Below are 15,768 nucleotides of genomic sequence, written 5' to 3' on the forward strand. Positions count from 1 at the left end.
TCTGCACCTTGCTGGCTCTGTTTCTTGAATAGAGTTGTTTTGTTTGTTTTTTTTTGTTTGTTTTTTTGTGTGCCTGTGCACGGCACTCTTTGTCTAGTCCTGTGCGGGGAGTCACGCCTGTCACCGGCCGGGACGGCGATCCCCTAAGCATTGGCACATATATATATTTTTGGGGGGGCACCTGCCATCATTTATATACTTTGGCATCAAACGGACATCACTAAAAGGACCTTAAAGGGGAAAACGTTTACACACAGCATATAAGGACTGAGGTATGTCACATGAAATCGCACCTAATTAACATTTGGTTTATTCAATGAGGTGTCATTTTTCTATGTATATATTTTTATCCTAGCGTAAATATTTATTTACATTTTTATACTGATATCTTATAAATATACATTTTAGATTTTTTATAGTGTTTATTTTTTATAGTGTTTATTTTTGGATGAATAGGGTGGTTTTCATCATTATATTTGCTGCATATTGATTCAGTTTTTGAGCAGCGCCTCCTGGACATCTGTTTATCTATTCTGTAGATTTACCTATTTTTTTCAAATATTAAAAGTAACCCAGATATTACAAAATAGAATAATTTTTTTGCACTCAATGAAAAGTAACAGAAAAACTTTTGGAGTGCTGTCCTTTTTTTTCTCTTTTTAATTAGTAGAATTGACATCAATGATACATTTTCTAGCCCTGTAAATTTAAGCATGTTCAAACTCTCCCCTAAGATGGGCGTTCCTGTTCTGTTTGGGTTGTTTTTAGGGCGTCCAAGGGGGCAAGGCTTAAACATTGGTAATTATGTAGTCAGACAGAAATCCACGTTGCTTGGAGATGAAGATTTATGTTTCATATTTGTAAGGAAATGGGGAAATGATTGGCGCCAATTAAGCAGTTAGTAAAAAATAATTATAAATAAAATAAAGACCGAATTAGGGACTGTAGATGAGTTTGACTTATCATACCACAAATTGACATTATAGTTCTTTCCTCTCCATAGTTATCAACATTGGCAACTTAGGGAAACTTTAGCCCGATTTCCAGTTCTATCAAGGTATATCCCATCTCTGCTCGGAAACACCCATTTTTGGTTGAGTTTTGTGTAAACCTAGACACTTTTTTGGGCCAAGGGAATCACAAATATGCCAGGGCTGTTTCCGAAAAATTAGGACAGTTCCTGCAAATTTAGGACAGTTGGCATTTGGTGCATGTCCCACTACTAGGAGCCTCACTTCCTCATAGAACTCTATGTTTCAAGATGTCTTTATTTTTACTGCTGATGTGCAAGTGCCCTACTTACTGCCTAAGATCGAGAGATATATACACCGATATATACTGCAGGATCTGCTACCACACTTGGTCTACCTTGTGTATTTTGGGGGAGATTTATGAAACAGTTTAAGCATTGCTCATAACCAGCGCTGCCACAAGGAATTTTGGGGCCTCATACTGGCAACATTTTTGGGGCCCCTTGAAAATTCACATCGGCTCCACCCCAGTTCCGCCTCCAACCTGCCACAGTCCCGCCGCCCGTTCATAGAAAACTCCACATCTGCACCACACCCTCACCAATCATACATTAACAGTTCCCATCTAACACTATATCACATACATAGCCAGCAGCTTTTGTTTTGACTAAAAGATTTTTTTTAAGTTCGCACCACGACAAGGTAAACTTTTTTGGCTGGGCCCTACTCTACTCTAACCTATTAAATAATTGTTAAAATATCCAATACTCTTTTTAGGTACAGTTAGGTCCATATATATTTGGACAGAGACAACATTTTTCCAATTTTTGTTATAAACATTACCACAATGAATTTTAAACAAAACAATTCAGATGCAGTTGAAGTTCAGACTTTCAGCTTTCATTTGAGGGTATCCACATTAAAATTGGATGAAGAGTTTAGGAGTTTCAACTCCTTAACATGTGCCACCCTGTTTTTAAAAGGACCAAAAGTAATTGGACAGATTCAATAATTTTAAATAAAATGTTCATTTCTAGTACTTGGTTGAAAACCCTTTGTTTGCAATGACTGCCTGAAGTCTTGAACTCATGGACATCACCAGACGCTGTGTTTCCTCCTTTTTGATGCTCTGCCAGGCCTTCACTGCGGTGGTTTTCAGTTGCTGTTTGTTTGTGGGCCTTTCTGTCTGAAGTTTAGTCTTTAACAAGTGAAATGTATGCTCAATTGGGTTGACATCAGGTGACTGACTTGGCCATTCAAGAATATTCCACTTCTTTGCTTTAATAAACTCCTGGGTTGCTTTGGCTTTATGTTTTGGGTCATTGTTAATCTGTAGTATGAAATGATGACCGATCAGTTTGGCTGCATTTGGCTGGATCTGAGCACACAGTATGGCGGCTCTGAAGACCTCAGAATTCATTCCTGTGTCACATCATCAATAAACACTAGTGACCCAGTGCCACTGGCAGCCATGCATGCCCAAGCCATCACACTGCCTCCGCCGTGTTTTACAGATGATGTGGTATGCTTTGGATCATGAGCTGTACCACGCCTTCGCCATACTTTTCTCTTTCCATCATCCTTGTAGAGGTTGATCTTGGTTTCATCTGTCCAAAGAATGTTCTTCCAGAACTGTGCTGGCTTTTTTAGATGTTTTCTAGCAAAGTCCAGTCTCGCCTTTTTATTCTTGATGCTTATGAGTGGCTTGCACCGTGCAGTGAACCCTCTGTAGTTACTTTCATGCAGTCTTCTCTTTATGGAAGATTTGGATATTGATACGCCGACCTCCTGGAGAGTGTTGGTCACTTGGTTGGCTGTTGTGAAGGGGTTTCTCTTCACCATGGAGATTATTCTGCGATCATCCACCATTGTTGTCTTCCCTGGGCGCCCAGGTCTTTTTGCATTGATGAGTTCACCAGTGCTTTCTTTCTTTCTCAGGATGTACCAAACTGTAGATTTTGCCACTCCTAATATTGTAGCAATTTCTCGGATGGGTTTTTTCTGTTTTCGCAGCTTAAGGATGGCTTGTTTCACCTTCATGGAGAGCTCCTTTGACCGCATGTTTACTTCACAGCAAAACCTTCCAAATGCAAGCACCACACCACACATCAACTCCAGGCCTTTTATCTGCTTGAATGAGAATGACATAACGAAGGGATTGCACACACCTGTCCATGAAATAGCCTTGGAGTCAATTGTCCAATTACTTTTGGTCCCTTTAAAAACAGGGTGGCACATGTTAAGGAGTTGAAACTCCTAAACCCTTCATCCGATTTTAATGTGGATACCCTCAAATGAAAGCTGAAAGTCTGAACTTCAACTGCATCTGAATTGTTTTGTTTAAAATTCATTGTGGTAATGTCTGTAACCAAAATTAGAAAAATGTTGTCTCTGTCCAAATATATATGGACCTAACTGTATATTTTTATTTGTTTCTTTAAGGGAGTGCGTCACATACAGTTTTTAAAATGAACAATAACACCAGACACAAGGGACAAATACCGTTACACCATGACCAGACCACATATTACCACCACATAGTCAACGAATACTGCAATACTGATCATTAATTAAAAAATACTAATTTTACCATTAGCGCCATTATACACAGGAGCTTTGTATATAGTGTCAGTGTACAGGTATCACCGATGATATTATTAATAGGAGCTCTGTATTTAGTGTCAGTATACAGGTAATATCCAGTGATCACCAGTGATATTATACACAGGAGCTCTGTATATAGTGTTAATGTACAGGTAATATACAGTGATCACCAGTGACATTATACACAGGAGCTCCGTATATAGTGTCAGTCTACAGGTAATACAGGGATCACCAGTGACATTATACAACAGGGATCACCAGTGACATTATACACAGGAGCTCTGTATGTAGTATACAGTGTATAGTGTCAGTGTACAGGTTACACACTGACTCACTGGTGACGGTTCTAGTTGAAGTCCTTCATCTTCGTTTTTCATCTTCATCCAGTGCACACTGCCATCACTTCTTCCAACCAGGACTCATCTCTGCAGAAAATAACAGTTATTTAGAGCACATTCCCCAATTTTTCCTCCAAGCTCTATGCCATGCTAGATGAAGAAAAAAAGCGACTGTGTCGTGCTGCACAGTAACAGGACCTCTTCTCCCCCACACTGAAAACAGTATCCTCAAAAATAATATCCTTTAATTAGACCCTATAGTAATAATATCCCACATTCTGGACCCCACATTTTATTCCATTCTGGACCCCACATGTCCTGCCATTCTGCCTCATGTCTCTCCATATTGCCTCCATAGTCATATATAGCAGTATAATGCACCCTTCTAGTAGTATAATGTACCCCATAGTCATATACAGTATAGTATAATGCAGCCTCATACCAGTATAATGCACCCCATAGTATAATGCACCCCCATAGCAGTATAATGTACTCCCATACCAGTATAATGCAGCCCCATAGCTGTATAATGCACCCCATAGTAGCATAATGCACCTCTATGGTAGTATAATTCACCACATAGCAGTATAATGCACCCCATAGCAGTATAATGCAGCCCTATAGTGGTATAATGCACCCCCATAGCGGTATAATGCACCCCCATAGTGGTATAATGCAGCCCCATAGCGGTATAATGCAGACCCATTGTGGTATAATGCATCCCCATAGTAGTATAATGCACCCCCAAGTTGGTATAATGCACCCCCATAGTATAATGTACCCCCTTGTCATATATAGTATAATGCACCCCCATAGTATAATGCATCCCCTTGTCATATATAGTATAATGCACCCCCATAGTGGCATAATGCACCCCTATAGCAGTATAATGCACCCCATAGTAGTATAACGCACCCCCATAGTGGTATAATGCACCCCAAAGTAGTATAATGCACCCCCTTGTCATATATAGTATAATGCACCTCCATAGTATAATGCACCCTCTTGTCATATATAGTATAATGCACCCTCTTGTCATATATAGTATAATGCACCCCCATAGTATAATGCACCCCCTTGTCATATATAGTATAATGCACTCCCATAGTATAATGCACCCTCTTGTCATATATAGTATAATGCACCCCCATAGTATAATGCATCCCCATAGTAGTATAATGCACCCCATAGTATAATGCACCCATATAGCGGTATAATGCACCCCCATATTGCAGCTTTACAAAAAAAAGTTGCTCCTTATCTGGACAAGGTTCAGCGGTGTCCTCCTCTCCGATTCTGCTGAGGCACGCAGTGTCGTTCCGGGGTATGTCAGCGACGTCATACTTCGGCGATGTGCACGCTGACGTCAGCTGCCCACCTGTGATTGGCTGGCGGCAGTCAACTATTGCTGTGTGAGAAGAATCTCCTGCATAATAACAGATTTTAACTGATTGTGTGTCTGAGGACGCATGGGCAGTTACGGAAGAGGCCGCTGGGGCCCGGTGAGCAGAAGACAGGTCATCGGGCTCCATATGCCAGTAAGGACAGTAATGCCCTAATGGCGGCCCTGTTCATAGCAACCAATAAAGCACAGCTTTCATTTCTTATAGTGCTCTTGAAAAATGTAAGTTGCTCTGTGATTGGTAGCTACGAACAACAAAGACCATTTTGTTAAACAATTTTTTTAAATCTTTGCCTTTGACATCTTGGTTTTGTTAAACACAGTGGGACTAAACTGTCTAATAGTGAAAAAAAAATGTGTGGGCCTCTGCTGTCTAATAGTAAAAGTGTAGGCCTCTGCTGTAGCTGGTGCCCATAGCAACCAATCAGAGAACAGCTTTCATTTGTTCAGAGCAGATTAAGAAATGAAAGCAGACCTCTGATTGGTTGCTATGGACAACGAAGCAAGTCTTCGTAAAAGAGGTCTACCGTTTCATGCCTCATTTATTAAAATTGCCCATAGCAACCAGTCATAGCTCAGCGTTTATTTGTTACACGGACCTGATAAAAATAAAGTTTTGTTGTCAGATAACACCTGATCCCAGCACGCTCGCTCATCCCTAGTTGCTACCAGCAACAATGAGTTTTCTTTTACTTGTAATAAATGAGGCCTGTTGTGTTTTCTTTTTCTTTGAAGGTTTTATGAGGTTGAAAGATTTTTTTTTTCCAGCAAACAGCTCCTATCGTGTCCATGGCTGTCTGGTACTGCAGATTTTGACTTTTATGGGAATAAGCTGTAATACCAAACACAGCCATTATACAGGAGTGGCGCTGTTTTGTTGGTTTTTTTTTTATAAGAAAAATAAACCAAAAATATGTGAACTCTGCTCTGTATAGTGAAGGACATATACATTAAATGTGGCAGTACTTTCTTATTCTATATGATTTCCCCTCGCACGCTGATCTACCTATGCTCATTGCTTGCTTACCTCTCTCCTCCTTTTTGTTCCCATTCTCACTTTTCTTTCTGTGATCGTGTTGTATTTTTTTCAGACTGTATATTCTGCTTTCTCTGTTCTCCTGTTCCTCCTATCACTTTTCTGCAGGTATTTTAACCCCTGGTACAAAAGACAACATTATGTAGCTATATGGGTAGAAGATGTGAATAAAAACACAGAAGGACCGTACATTAGGTATTACGGAACGGAACGCTTTATTACACGCAGAGCGATGTGGCGGTATATCGCTGTGGTGGAGCTTGGCATATATACATACCTACATACAGCGTACATATACGGTGGTACCGTGCATGTATGCACTTGTTTGATTATGTATATATCTGGTAGTGTGAGTGTATATACCTTATTGTCTTAAAGGAGAAAACAATCCCCTTAAATGAAAAATGTATATGGTACAAAGAGCTGTGGGCATTTATTAAAGGATGTGTCCGTCCAAACACCCGTACGTAAGAATAAGAGGGTTGTATGAGATTATAAAAAATGGCTGCCTTGTTCTAGAAACAGCACCACTCCTGCCACTCAGCTGTTTCAAATGAGAGGGACTGAGGTGCAGTACCGACCGCAACCTGTGCATAAGAGTGGCGCTATTTCTGTAATAAAGCAACCTTGTTTTTTTTCTACAATCTTTAGTTTCAAGAATAAGAAAAGCAGGAATCTAAAAACAGAAATATTGTTGGTAGTCCAATAGTCCACCACCATGATATTCTGTCCCTAATAGGTATAGAGTATCAGACATGGACGTGGTTGTTAAGTTTAGAAAAGTTACTTTTAAACTCTGCTATAGGTGAATTCTAAGTTATTAGAATCAGGACCCTTATCCAAAAGATAAAAGAGAGCAGCTACAAAGAGCGTCTCTTGCTTTGGACGACCCAACGTGTCCGTCAATCACACAGATTGCCGATCGACTTGATTGTTACCGATTCTCCCCCAGACTACAGCTGATACTGGGGTCCCACCAGTGGGACTGTAACCAGCTTATTGCTGAGGACCCTTCTTCAAAAAAAGGATTCCCAAAAATAGAGAACTTATTTTTAAAGAGTATCCTAACTGAAGGATGGCGGATAAATTATTGATCGCAGGGAGTTCGACCACTGGGACCCTCAGTGATCCAAAGAGCGGGACTCTGGAATGCAGGAACCGGACTTTACAGAACCCAGTCTTGAAGGGAGCAAAGGTGCGCAGGCTCGATCTCCGCTACATTCATCTATGCAACTACCAGACATAGCTGAGCGCTGTACTCGGATTTCTCTGGCAGTCCCATAAGCAATGAATGGAGCAGGCAGACCTTCTCAAATTTAAGGTAGGGCTTTGCAGAGCCCAGATCCTGGATTCCACAATCTCATCCTTAGAATCACTGGGGGTCTCAGTGGTTAAACCCCCTGCAACCAGCATGTTATCCCCTATCCAATGGATAGGTTATAACTTATAATATGGTGATGGCATCCAATACCAGAGAAAAATTGTTCCTTTGATTAATCCAAAAAACGAACCAATTGATAGAACTAATTCCCATCAATGTTTTCTTTGTCACCTTAGACAAATGCATAAATTGCTCAAATGCTCATTATTGGTAAAATGATCTAGGTGGAGATATGTTCCTTCAAAATTGGATATCCCACAAACCAAAATGTATCTCCTATCTGTAGGATAAACGTATAATTACTGGGATCTCCAGTACTGGGACCACCACTGACTGCTAGAATGTAGATCCAAAACGCTTTGTTCCAGAGGAATTTGAAGGAAATGGTGGTCACGCAGCTGTTTTTCAATTTTATCAAGAATTCAATTGAATAAAAAAATGTGAACATAGCCTGAGAGAAAGCCTATCTGGAGCTAGTTTTTGGATGGACATCATCTTTAATGTATTCGACAAGCTACTTGGTGGACAACAATACCTTTCCCATATACCAACCTACTTTGGGATCACCAAAACTACCTCGCTAGTCAGGTGGTCAAAGAATCAGATAAGGAGGAAAAAAAAAATCCCCACCACCACCAAATAGAACTAGTAACCAAAAACAAGCCTAACTTAAACTATTCCGATCCACATAGGATCCTAGTGGAAACCACATCTCAAATAGATTTTTTCGTTTGGGGATGTATTTTTCTTTCAGTAGATGACAATTCATTTGGAAAAGGAACCTTGGGGGAAGTGCATCAAAAATGGTCAGAAGGAAAAAAAATGGAGAAATGACCCCTAGCAATTAATCATATTCCAGCTCTGATTTTCCTTATGCCTTTGGAAGTACAAAGCAGCATCCTGACTAATTGCTGTAGGCCACTTGTCCGCTTCTCCTTGGCACTAGTTTTGATAAATATCCCTCATACATGTTCTTGCTTCTTGTGGGTTTGGCTTTGTATTATAGATATAGTGCTCTTATCTATGTTGTCTCACTGAAGCTATTGATAAAGGGTGTAGTGCATGCCACCCCTTCGCCATTAATAGCTCTCAGAAGTCGAATACTATCCATGAGGCCACAGACATCTCACATTAAAAGCATGTTCTTCCTAAAGAAGCCATCATCCAACTCACTGCAATGTTTACGTCACTGGTTCAGAAGCATGGCATGAGATATCTAGTAGGAGGTCCAGAAATCCTAGATGTAAGTTTATACAACTTGTACTCGGCTTCATTGATCTTCGACCTGTGGATCTCCCACTGCTGTGAAACTGTCAGGGCATGGTGGAGAGAGTCAGGTTGGAGACCACCGCTCTACTTGATTGTAGAAGTAGTAAGTCTTCTTCATTTCCAAAAGTTATATGCAGGATCTGATGTTCCTCAAATTATAAATAAATTGTGTCATGAGCATTAGATGATTATCTACAGTGAACCATGAAATTGACTTTGAGAACATTTTGGTTTCCGATGAACTAGTACTAAAGGGGTTAGGGTTAGCCTAAAATCAGCCTCAAAATGTTCTCGGGAGTGTTGGATGAACGACCAGTTGTCGAAAAACTACTTGTTTGTAATTTGCCAGACTTCTCTCCAAACTTTACATCCATCTTAAGACCCCTATACACAGAGAAAAGTCAGCCAAAACGTGAATTTCAGCAGACCATCTAATGTGTATGGGAGCCTTCCGACTCTCCCCAAACAGGTGATATCGGGGGGGAGAGGGGCATGTTTGGAATTTTCTCCTGAGAGATAAGCCCGCTCCAGTGGTGTCTCTAAGCTGCCTACTCAACTGTCCCTATTGACAACAAATGAATGCCCATATGGGCCGAGCATTCATCTTTACAGGGGAGTGGTAGACAGCTGTCAGCAGAATGAGCGAACAAACAACAGCTGCCTAAGGTGCATGCGCACCCTAAACCCCATCCAGAACAAGATTCATTTATTTGTTAAATCATAATAAAACGAAGGTGTAAACGGTGAGATGTCCCAACATCGGTAAAGAGGACCAGTCATACCTACATTGTGCATAAACAATTTTGGAGCATTTATTTTGCAGTTTGTTGTGCCGTTGACAATCGGATAAGAAGGGGAAGGGTTAAAAAAATATGTTCATGAGAATAACTGAGGAATGTGCCTTAGGCCAATCAGATCTGTCCCCCACTTCCATCTTCACACTATTTTATTGAAAACTGCAGCTGCGTCCCCTTCCTCCCTCCCTTCTATTGACTGATTTACACCAGAGAGAATTTTTGGTGACTAACAGGAGTTACTAAACTTTTTACAAAGAGGGATTGCTGGGAGGGAGAAAAAAAAAATCTATTTGCTGTTCTTGGATCACAAACATTGTTGGCTGCTGCCATGAATTGTATTAGTAATTTATGGATTAAATGAAGAACATGGTTTCCGGATGTGATTTAGTAAGATTGGGTTTACACCTCTTTGCTCTAATTAATATTTTTGGACTGCTTATTTAAAAAGAAAAACCTCATTGAAACTGAGTTTACATCAGTTCATCAAAATAAATAACTTGAAGATAACAGCGCTCTCCCTCCTTCCATGTGCAATTTATATTGTGTGTTCATATATATATATATATATATATATATATATATATATATATATATATATATATATATATATATATATATATATACATATATATATATATACATATATATATATATACATATATATATATATATATATATATATATATATATATATATATATATATATATACTGCTCAGAAAAATAAAGGGAGCACTTAAATAGCAGAATCTAACTCCAAGTAATTCAAGCTTCTGTGAAATGAAACTGTCCACTTAGGAAGCAACACTGATTGACAATCAATTTCACATGCTGTGGAATAGACAACAGATGGAAATTATTGGCAATTATCAAGACACGCTCAGTAAAGGAGTGGTTCTGCAGGTGGGGACCACAGACCACATCTCAGTACCAATGCTTCCTGGCTGGTGTTTTGGTCACTTTTGAATGTTGGTTGTGCTTTCACACTCGTGGTAGCATGAGACGGACGCTACAACCCACACAAGTGGCTCAGGTAGTGCAGCTCATCCAGGATGGCACATCAATGCGAGCTGTGGCAAGGTTTGCTGTGTCTGTCAGCATAGTGTCCAGAGGCTGGAGGCACTACCAGGAGACAGGCCAGTACACCGGGAGACCTGGAGGGGTCCGTAGGAGGGCAACAACCCAGCAGCAGGACTGCTACCTCTGCCTTTATGCAAGGAGGAACACTGCCAGAGCCCTGCAAAATGACCTCCAGCAGGCCACAAATGTGCATGTGTCTGCACAAACGGTTAGAAACCGACTACATGAGGATGGTCTGAGTGCCCAACGTCCACAGATGGGGGTTGTGCTCAAAGCCCAACACCGTGCAGGACGCTTGGCATTTGCCACAGAACACCAGGATTGGCAAATTCGCCACTGGCACCCTGTGCTCTTCACAGATGAAAGCAGGTTCATACTGAGCACATGTGACAGACGTGAGAGTCTGGAGACACCGTGGAGAGTGATCTGCTGCCTGCAACATTCTTCAGCATGACCGGTTTGGCAGTGGGTCAGTAATGGGGTGGGGTGGCATTTCTTTGGAGGGCCACACAGCTCTCCAGAGGTAACCTGACTGCCATTAGGTACCGAGATGAGATCCTCAGACCCCTTGTGAGACCATATGCTGGTGCGGTTGGCCCTGGGTTCCTCCTAATGCAGGACAATGCCAGACCTCATGTGGCTGAAGTGTGTCAGCAGTTCCTGCAAGATGAAGGTATTGAAGCTATGGACTGGCCCGCCTGTTCCCCAGACCTGAATCCGATTGAACACACCTGGGACATCATATCTCGCACCATCCACCAATGTCACGTTGCACCACAGACTGTCCAGGAGTTGGTGAATGCTTTAGTCCAGGTCTGGGAGGAGATCCCTCAGGAGACCATCTGCTGCCTCATCATTAGCATGCCCAGGCGTTGTAGGGAGGTCATACAGGCATGTGGAGGCCACACACAATACTGAGCATCTTTTCCTTGTCATGAGGCATTTCCACTGAAGTTGTATCAGCTTGTAATTTGATTTTCCACTTTGATTTTGAGTATCATTCCAAACCTCCATGGGATATTAATTTTGATTTACATTGATTATAATTGTTATGTTTTATTGTTCTGAACTAGTGATGAGCGAATATACTCGTTACTCGAGATTTCTCGTGCATGCTCGGGGGTCCTCCGAGTATTTTTTTAGTGCTCGGAGATTTGGTTTTTCTTCCGCAGCTGAATGATTTACATCTGTTAGCCAGCATAAGTACATGTGGGGACTCCCTAGCAACCAGGCAACCCCCACATGTACTTATGCTGGCTAATATATGTAAATCATTCAGCTGCGGCAAGAAAAACAAAATCTCCGAGCACTAAAAAATACTCGGAGGACCCTCGAGCATACGAGTATATTCGCTCATCACTATTCTGAACACATTCCACTATGCAATGAATAAAAATTTGCAACTGGAATATTTCATTCAGAGGTATCTAGGATGTGGTATTTTAGTGTTCCCTTTATTTTTTTGAGCAGTGTATATAAATATTGTACAATCCACTAACACTGTACAGTCCTTCTTGGGCTATGTTCTCACTTGCACTAGGGCTTTGTTTCTGGGCTAATCTTCCTGTCCACACAATGGAGTAGGAGGATAAGGTTGGGCAACTTCTTTAAAGGTACCGTCACACTCAGCGACGCTGCGGCGATATAGACAACGAGCCGATCGCTGGAGCGTCGCTGTAGAGACGTCAAAGACAGCAACTCCAGAACAATGCAGGAGCGATCCAGTGACGTAACAGCGACTCACTTCTCGTTCTCGCTGGTTGTTAGCTCCATGTCAAACATTGCTGGCATCGTTATTTTTGATGTCAAACATGACGATACACGCCGACCTGACGACCAAATAAAGTTCTGGTCTTCTAGCGCCGACCAGCGATATCACAGCGGGATCCAGATCGCTGCTGCGTGTCAAACACAACGAGATCGCTAACCAGGACGCTGCAACGTCACGGATTGTTGTCGTTCTCGTTGCAAAGTTGCTGAGTGTGACGGTACCTTTAGAATCACCTGCTTTGGACAGCAGAATTGCAGAGATGTTACACAGCATGTTGGCTTGTACCATGCTGTTCATATCTGGCCACATAGAGTATCCCTGCTAAGACTGCTTTGAATGCACATTGTTTTTCTACACCAAATTAATTTTTTTGTCATGGAAAGAAAAGAATCTCAAAAATTATTTATTTTTGCCTTATTTTTGTGGGCTTCCCAAAGTCTCACCTATAAGTGATGTCTACAGATCAGTTGGGTCTCTATCTGGTTTGGAATTCCCAGGAACACAAACAGCTTATGAACCTCTGCTAAAGGGGGATGGTAAATATTGGATAGCAAGTGAATTCTCACATATCCACCAGGGCACATGTTTCATGTGGATTGTTGATGTCCATGTGGTTTGGAAAGCTAAAAAGCAATAAATTTACCCCCCACAAAACTTAACATTCCATTTTGAATTGTATGGTTGGTTTCGGGCTGAATCACCCCACAGTGATCGACCAAATAGAAACTCACCCTTTAAGAGATAGTTCTAGACTAGGGGTGATCTTCCCAAAGAAGAGCGAAATTCACTATATGAGCAAGTGATTAGTATTCTGTTTAGCAAAACCATATTTGTGATCAGTAATATTGTTAAAGTGTTCACCAAAACATCATATTTTTGACTCCGCCGCCGTTACCATCATGTATTCCCGGTAAACGGATCGGCATTGTTCGTGGCTTTAGACATTGTAGATGTTGGTTCTTCTGCATTTTACGTTTTCTTTAGCAGCTGCAGAAAGTTCAGTTTCATTAGTTTATGTAACGTTCTTGTCGATCAATGATAATGGCCCAGGGCAGATTTGGTAGGTGATGTATCTGGAGACCAGGGATTGGCAGGGGTGGCGCATGGAGACTTCTTTACATTCTGCATCTTCAGATGCTTCGGTGCCCCCTCAATAGTGGTAGTGACTACGCTTAGTTCCTTACATTTGCTCCACATCCATGGCTTCTCCATTTCTGAAGCTGATTCTCTTTCTCTGTACTAGAATGTATATAAATGTGTGAAATGCTTATAGAAAAAAAAATCTTAATTTCTTCAGCTTAGAGGAGTGTTTGCCAACCAGGGTTCTTGGAGGTTTCCAGTAGCTTTCCCAGTAAAAAATAGACTAATTTCCTGCTCTTGAATGGTAGCCAGCAAGTCTGAGCCTAGTTATACTTTACACTCCCAACCCTAAACCAAACTTATTTAAGGTAGGAATGGAAGTAGGGGTGCACCATGGCGGACAGAGGTTTGCAGGAGGTCTTCAGAAAGCAGTAAGATTGCGAATCACTGGTCTTGACTGCAGCTGAATGACAGGTAAAATCATCGGGGTTTTGTACTGCGCAAGCCAAGATAGGCAGCGTTCACAATGACAATAAACAGAAGGTTGTAGTCAATCGCCATCTACATGGATCATCTAATGGTGCACAGGAAAAAGGTGTTATAACCATTATCAACCAACTTCAGGCTTGCTTTTATAGATTTTCCATTAAAAAATCATAATTTCCTGTACATTTCTGAGATTTGGGGGATATCGACGTTCCAATGACTCCATTATGCTGCAGGGTCTATGACTAACCATTGTACCTACTGGAGAAAAGAAACCTGAAACCCCCCCTCAAAAATATTGGATCACATAATGAAACTAAAGTCATCTGAATGGCGGACTCCCTATAAATGTCACCCGGTATTGTTATCCTGTAATGTCCCTGCTTATCCTGTGCTTCTTCTTACAGAACACTGTCACCCTCCAAGTCTCCATCCTCATCTACAGGATCCATCGCTTCTAGCAGAAAGTACCCCTATCCGATGCCCCCACTTCCTGACGAGGAGAAGAAACCAAGCAAACAGAGTGCACGGGTAGGCAGCCATTGAATAAGGGGTCCTATGGCCTGGCATGTATTATAATGTACAGTATATTATACTATAGCCATACGGCATGGAAAGAGAAGTTTTATGGCCAAGCTTGTCACCACGTCAAGTTCCGAGACACCATCTGGAGTGTTAGGTTAAAGAGGTTGTCCGCTACTTTTACACCGATGACCTATTCTTAGGATAGGGCATCAATGTCTCATCGGCCGGGGTCCGGTGCTCGGCATCCCCGCCGATCAGCTGTTATCGGTGCTGGCGGCCGGAAGTACTTACTTGCAGAGCTTGGCCGTCTACTTATAGTGACCGGGGCTTGTTACTGCACATCCGCCTCCTACTGACTTGATTAGGAGGCGGATGTGTAGCACCCCACAAGTAGATAGCCAAGCTCCGCAAGGAAGCACTTCCGTCAGGTGGCCGCCACCGCTGGCACCGATAACAGTAGATCGGCGGGGATGCCAAGTGCCGGCCCATCAGACATTGATGCCATATCCTGAGGAGAGAACATCAATGTGGACAACCTCTAAGTTCACACAACCCATTTTTGCTGAGTTTTTGGCACTGCTTATTTTTGTTGTGTCTTACAATTCCAGCAAAATGGATGGGATTTACAAAAGTCTCCAACCCACCGTGATTTTTTTATTTTAACACTGCATAAACTGACGTACTCTCTTTTTCTTATTAAAAAGACAAATATGCACAACCGAACTGAGAGTGCATGTGTAAGGGGAGGAATAACTCTCAATGGGTAGATTTTTTTTTAAATAATTTTACTCACTTGTATAGCACCATGATATTCCGCAGCGCTTTACAGATATCATTTCTGTCCCCATTGGGGCTCACAATCTACATTCCCTATCAGTATGTCTTAGGAGTGTGGGACGAAACCGGAGAACCTGGAGGAAATCCACGGGAACACGGGGAGAACATACAAACTCCTGGCAGATGTTGTTCTGGGTGGGATTTGAACCCAGGACCCCAGCGCTGTAAAGCAACAGTGCTAACCACTGAGCCA

General features: G+C 41.7%; 1 protein-coding gene across 6 annotated transcripts in view; it reads left to right on the forward strand.

Moving 5' to 3' along the window:
* ADAM22 (ADAM metallopeptidase domain 22) overlaps positions 1–15,768 on the forward strand; it is a 329,143-nt gene that overhangs the window by 310,257 nt on the left and 3,118 nt on the right. For 3 of the 6 annotated variants that reach the window (XM_077268284.1, XM_077268286.1, XM_077268288.1), the window contains 2 exons: positions 6,460–6,546; positions 14,621–14,744. In XM_077268284.1, coding sequence (XP_077124399.1) covers positions 6,460–6,546; positions 14,621–14,744 — 211 coding nt within the window. The remainder of the gene's footprint in view (positions 1–6,459; positions 6,547–14,620; positions 14,745–15,768) is intronic. The other 3 variants (XM_077268285.1, XM_077268287.1, XM_077268289.1) reach the window with 1 other exon arrangement.

The sequence above is a fragment of the Ranitomeya variabilis genome, chromosome 6 (genome assembly GCF_051348905.1).
Source record: "Ranitomeya variabilis isolate aRanVar5 chromosome 6, aRanVar5.hap1, whole genome shotgun sequence".
NCBI classification, from domain to species: Eukaryota; Metazoa; Chordata; class Amphibia; order Anura; family Dendrobatidae; genus Ranitomeya; species Ranitomeya variabilis.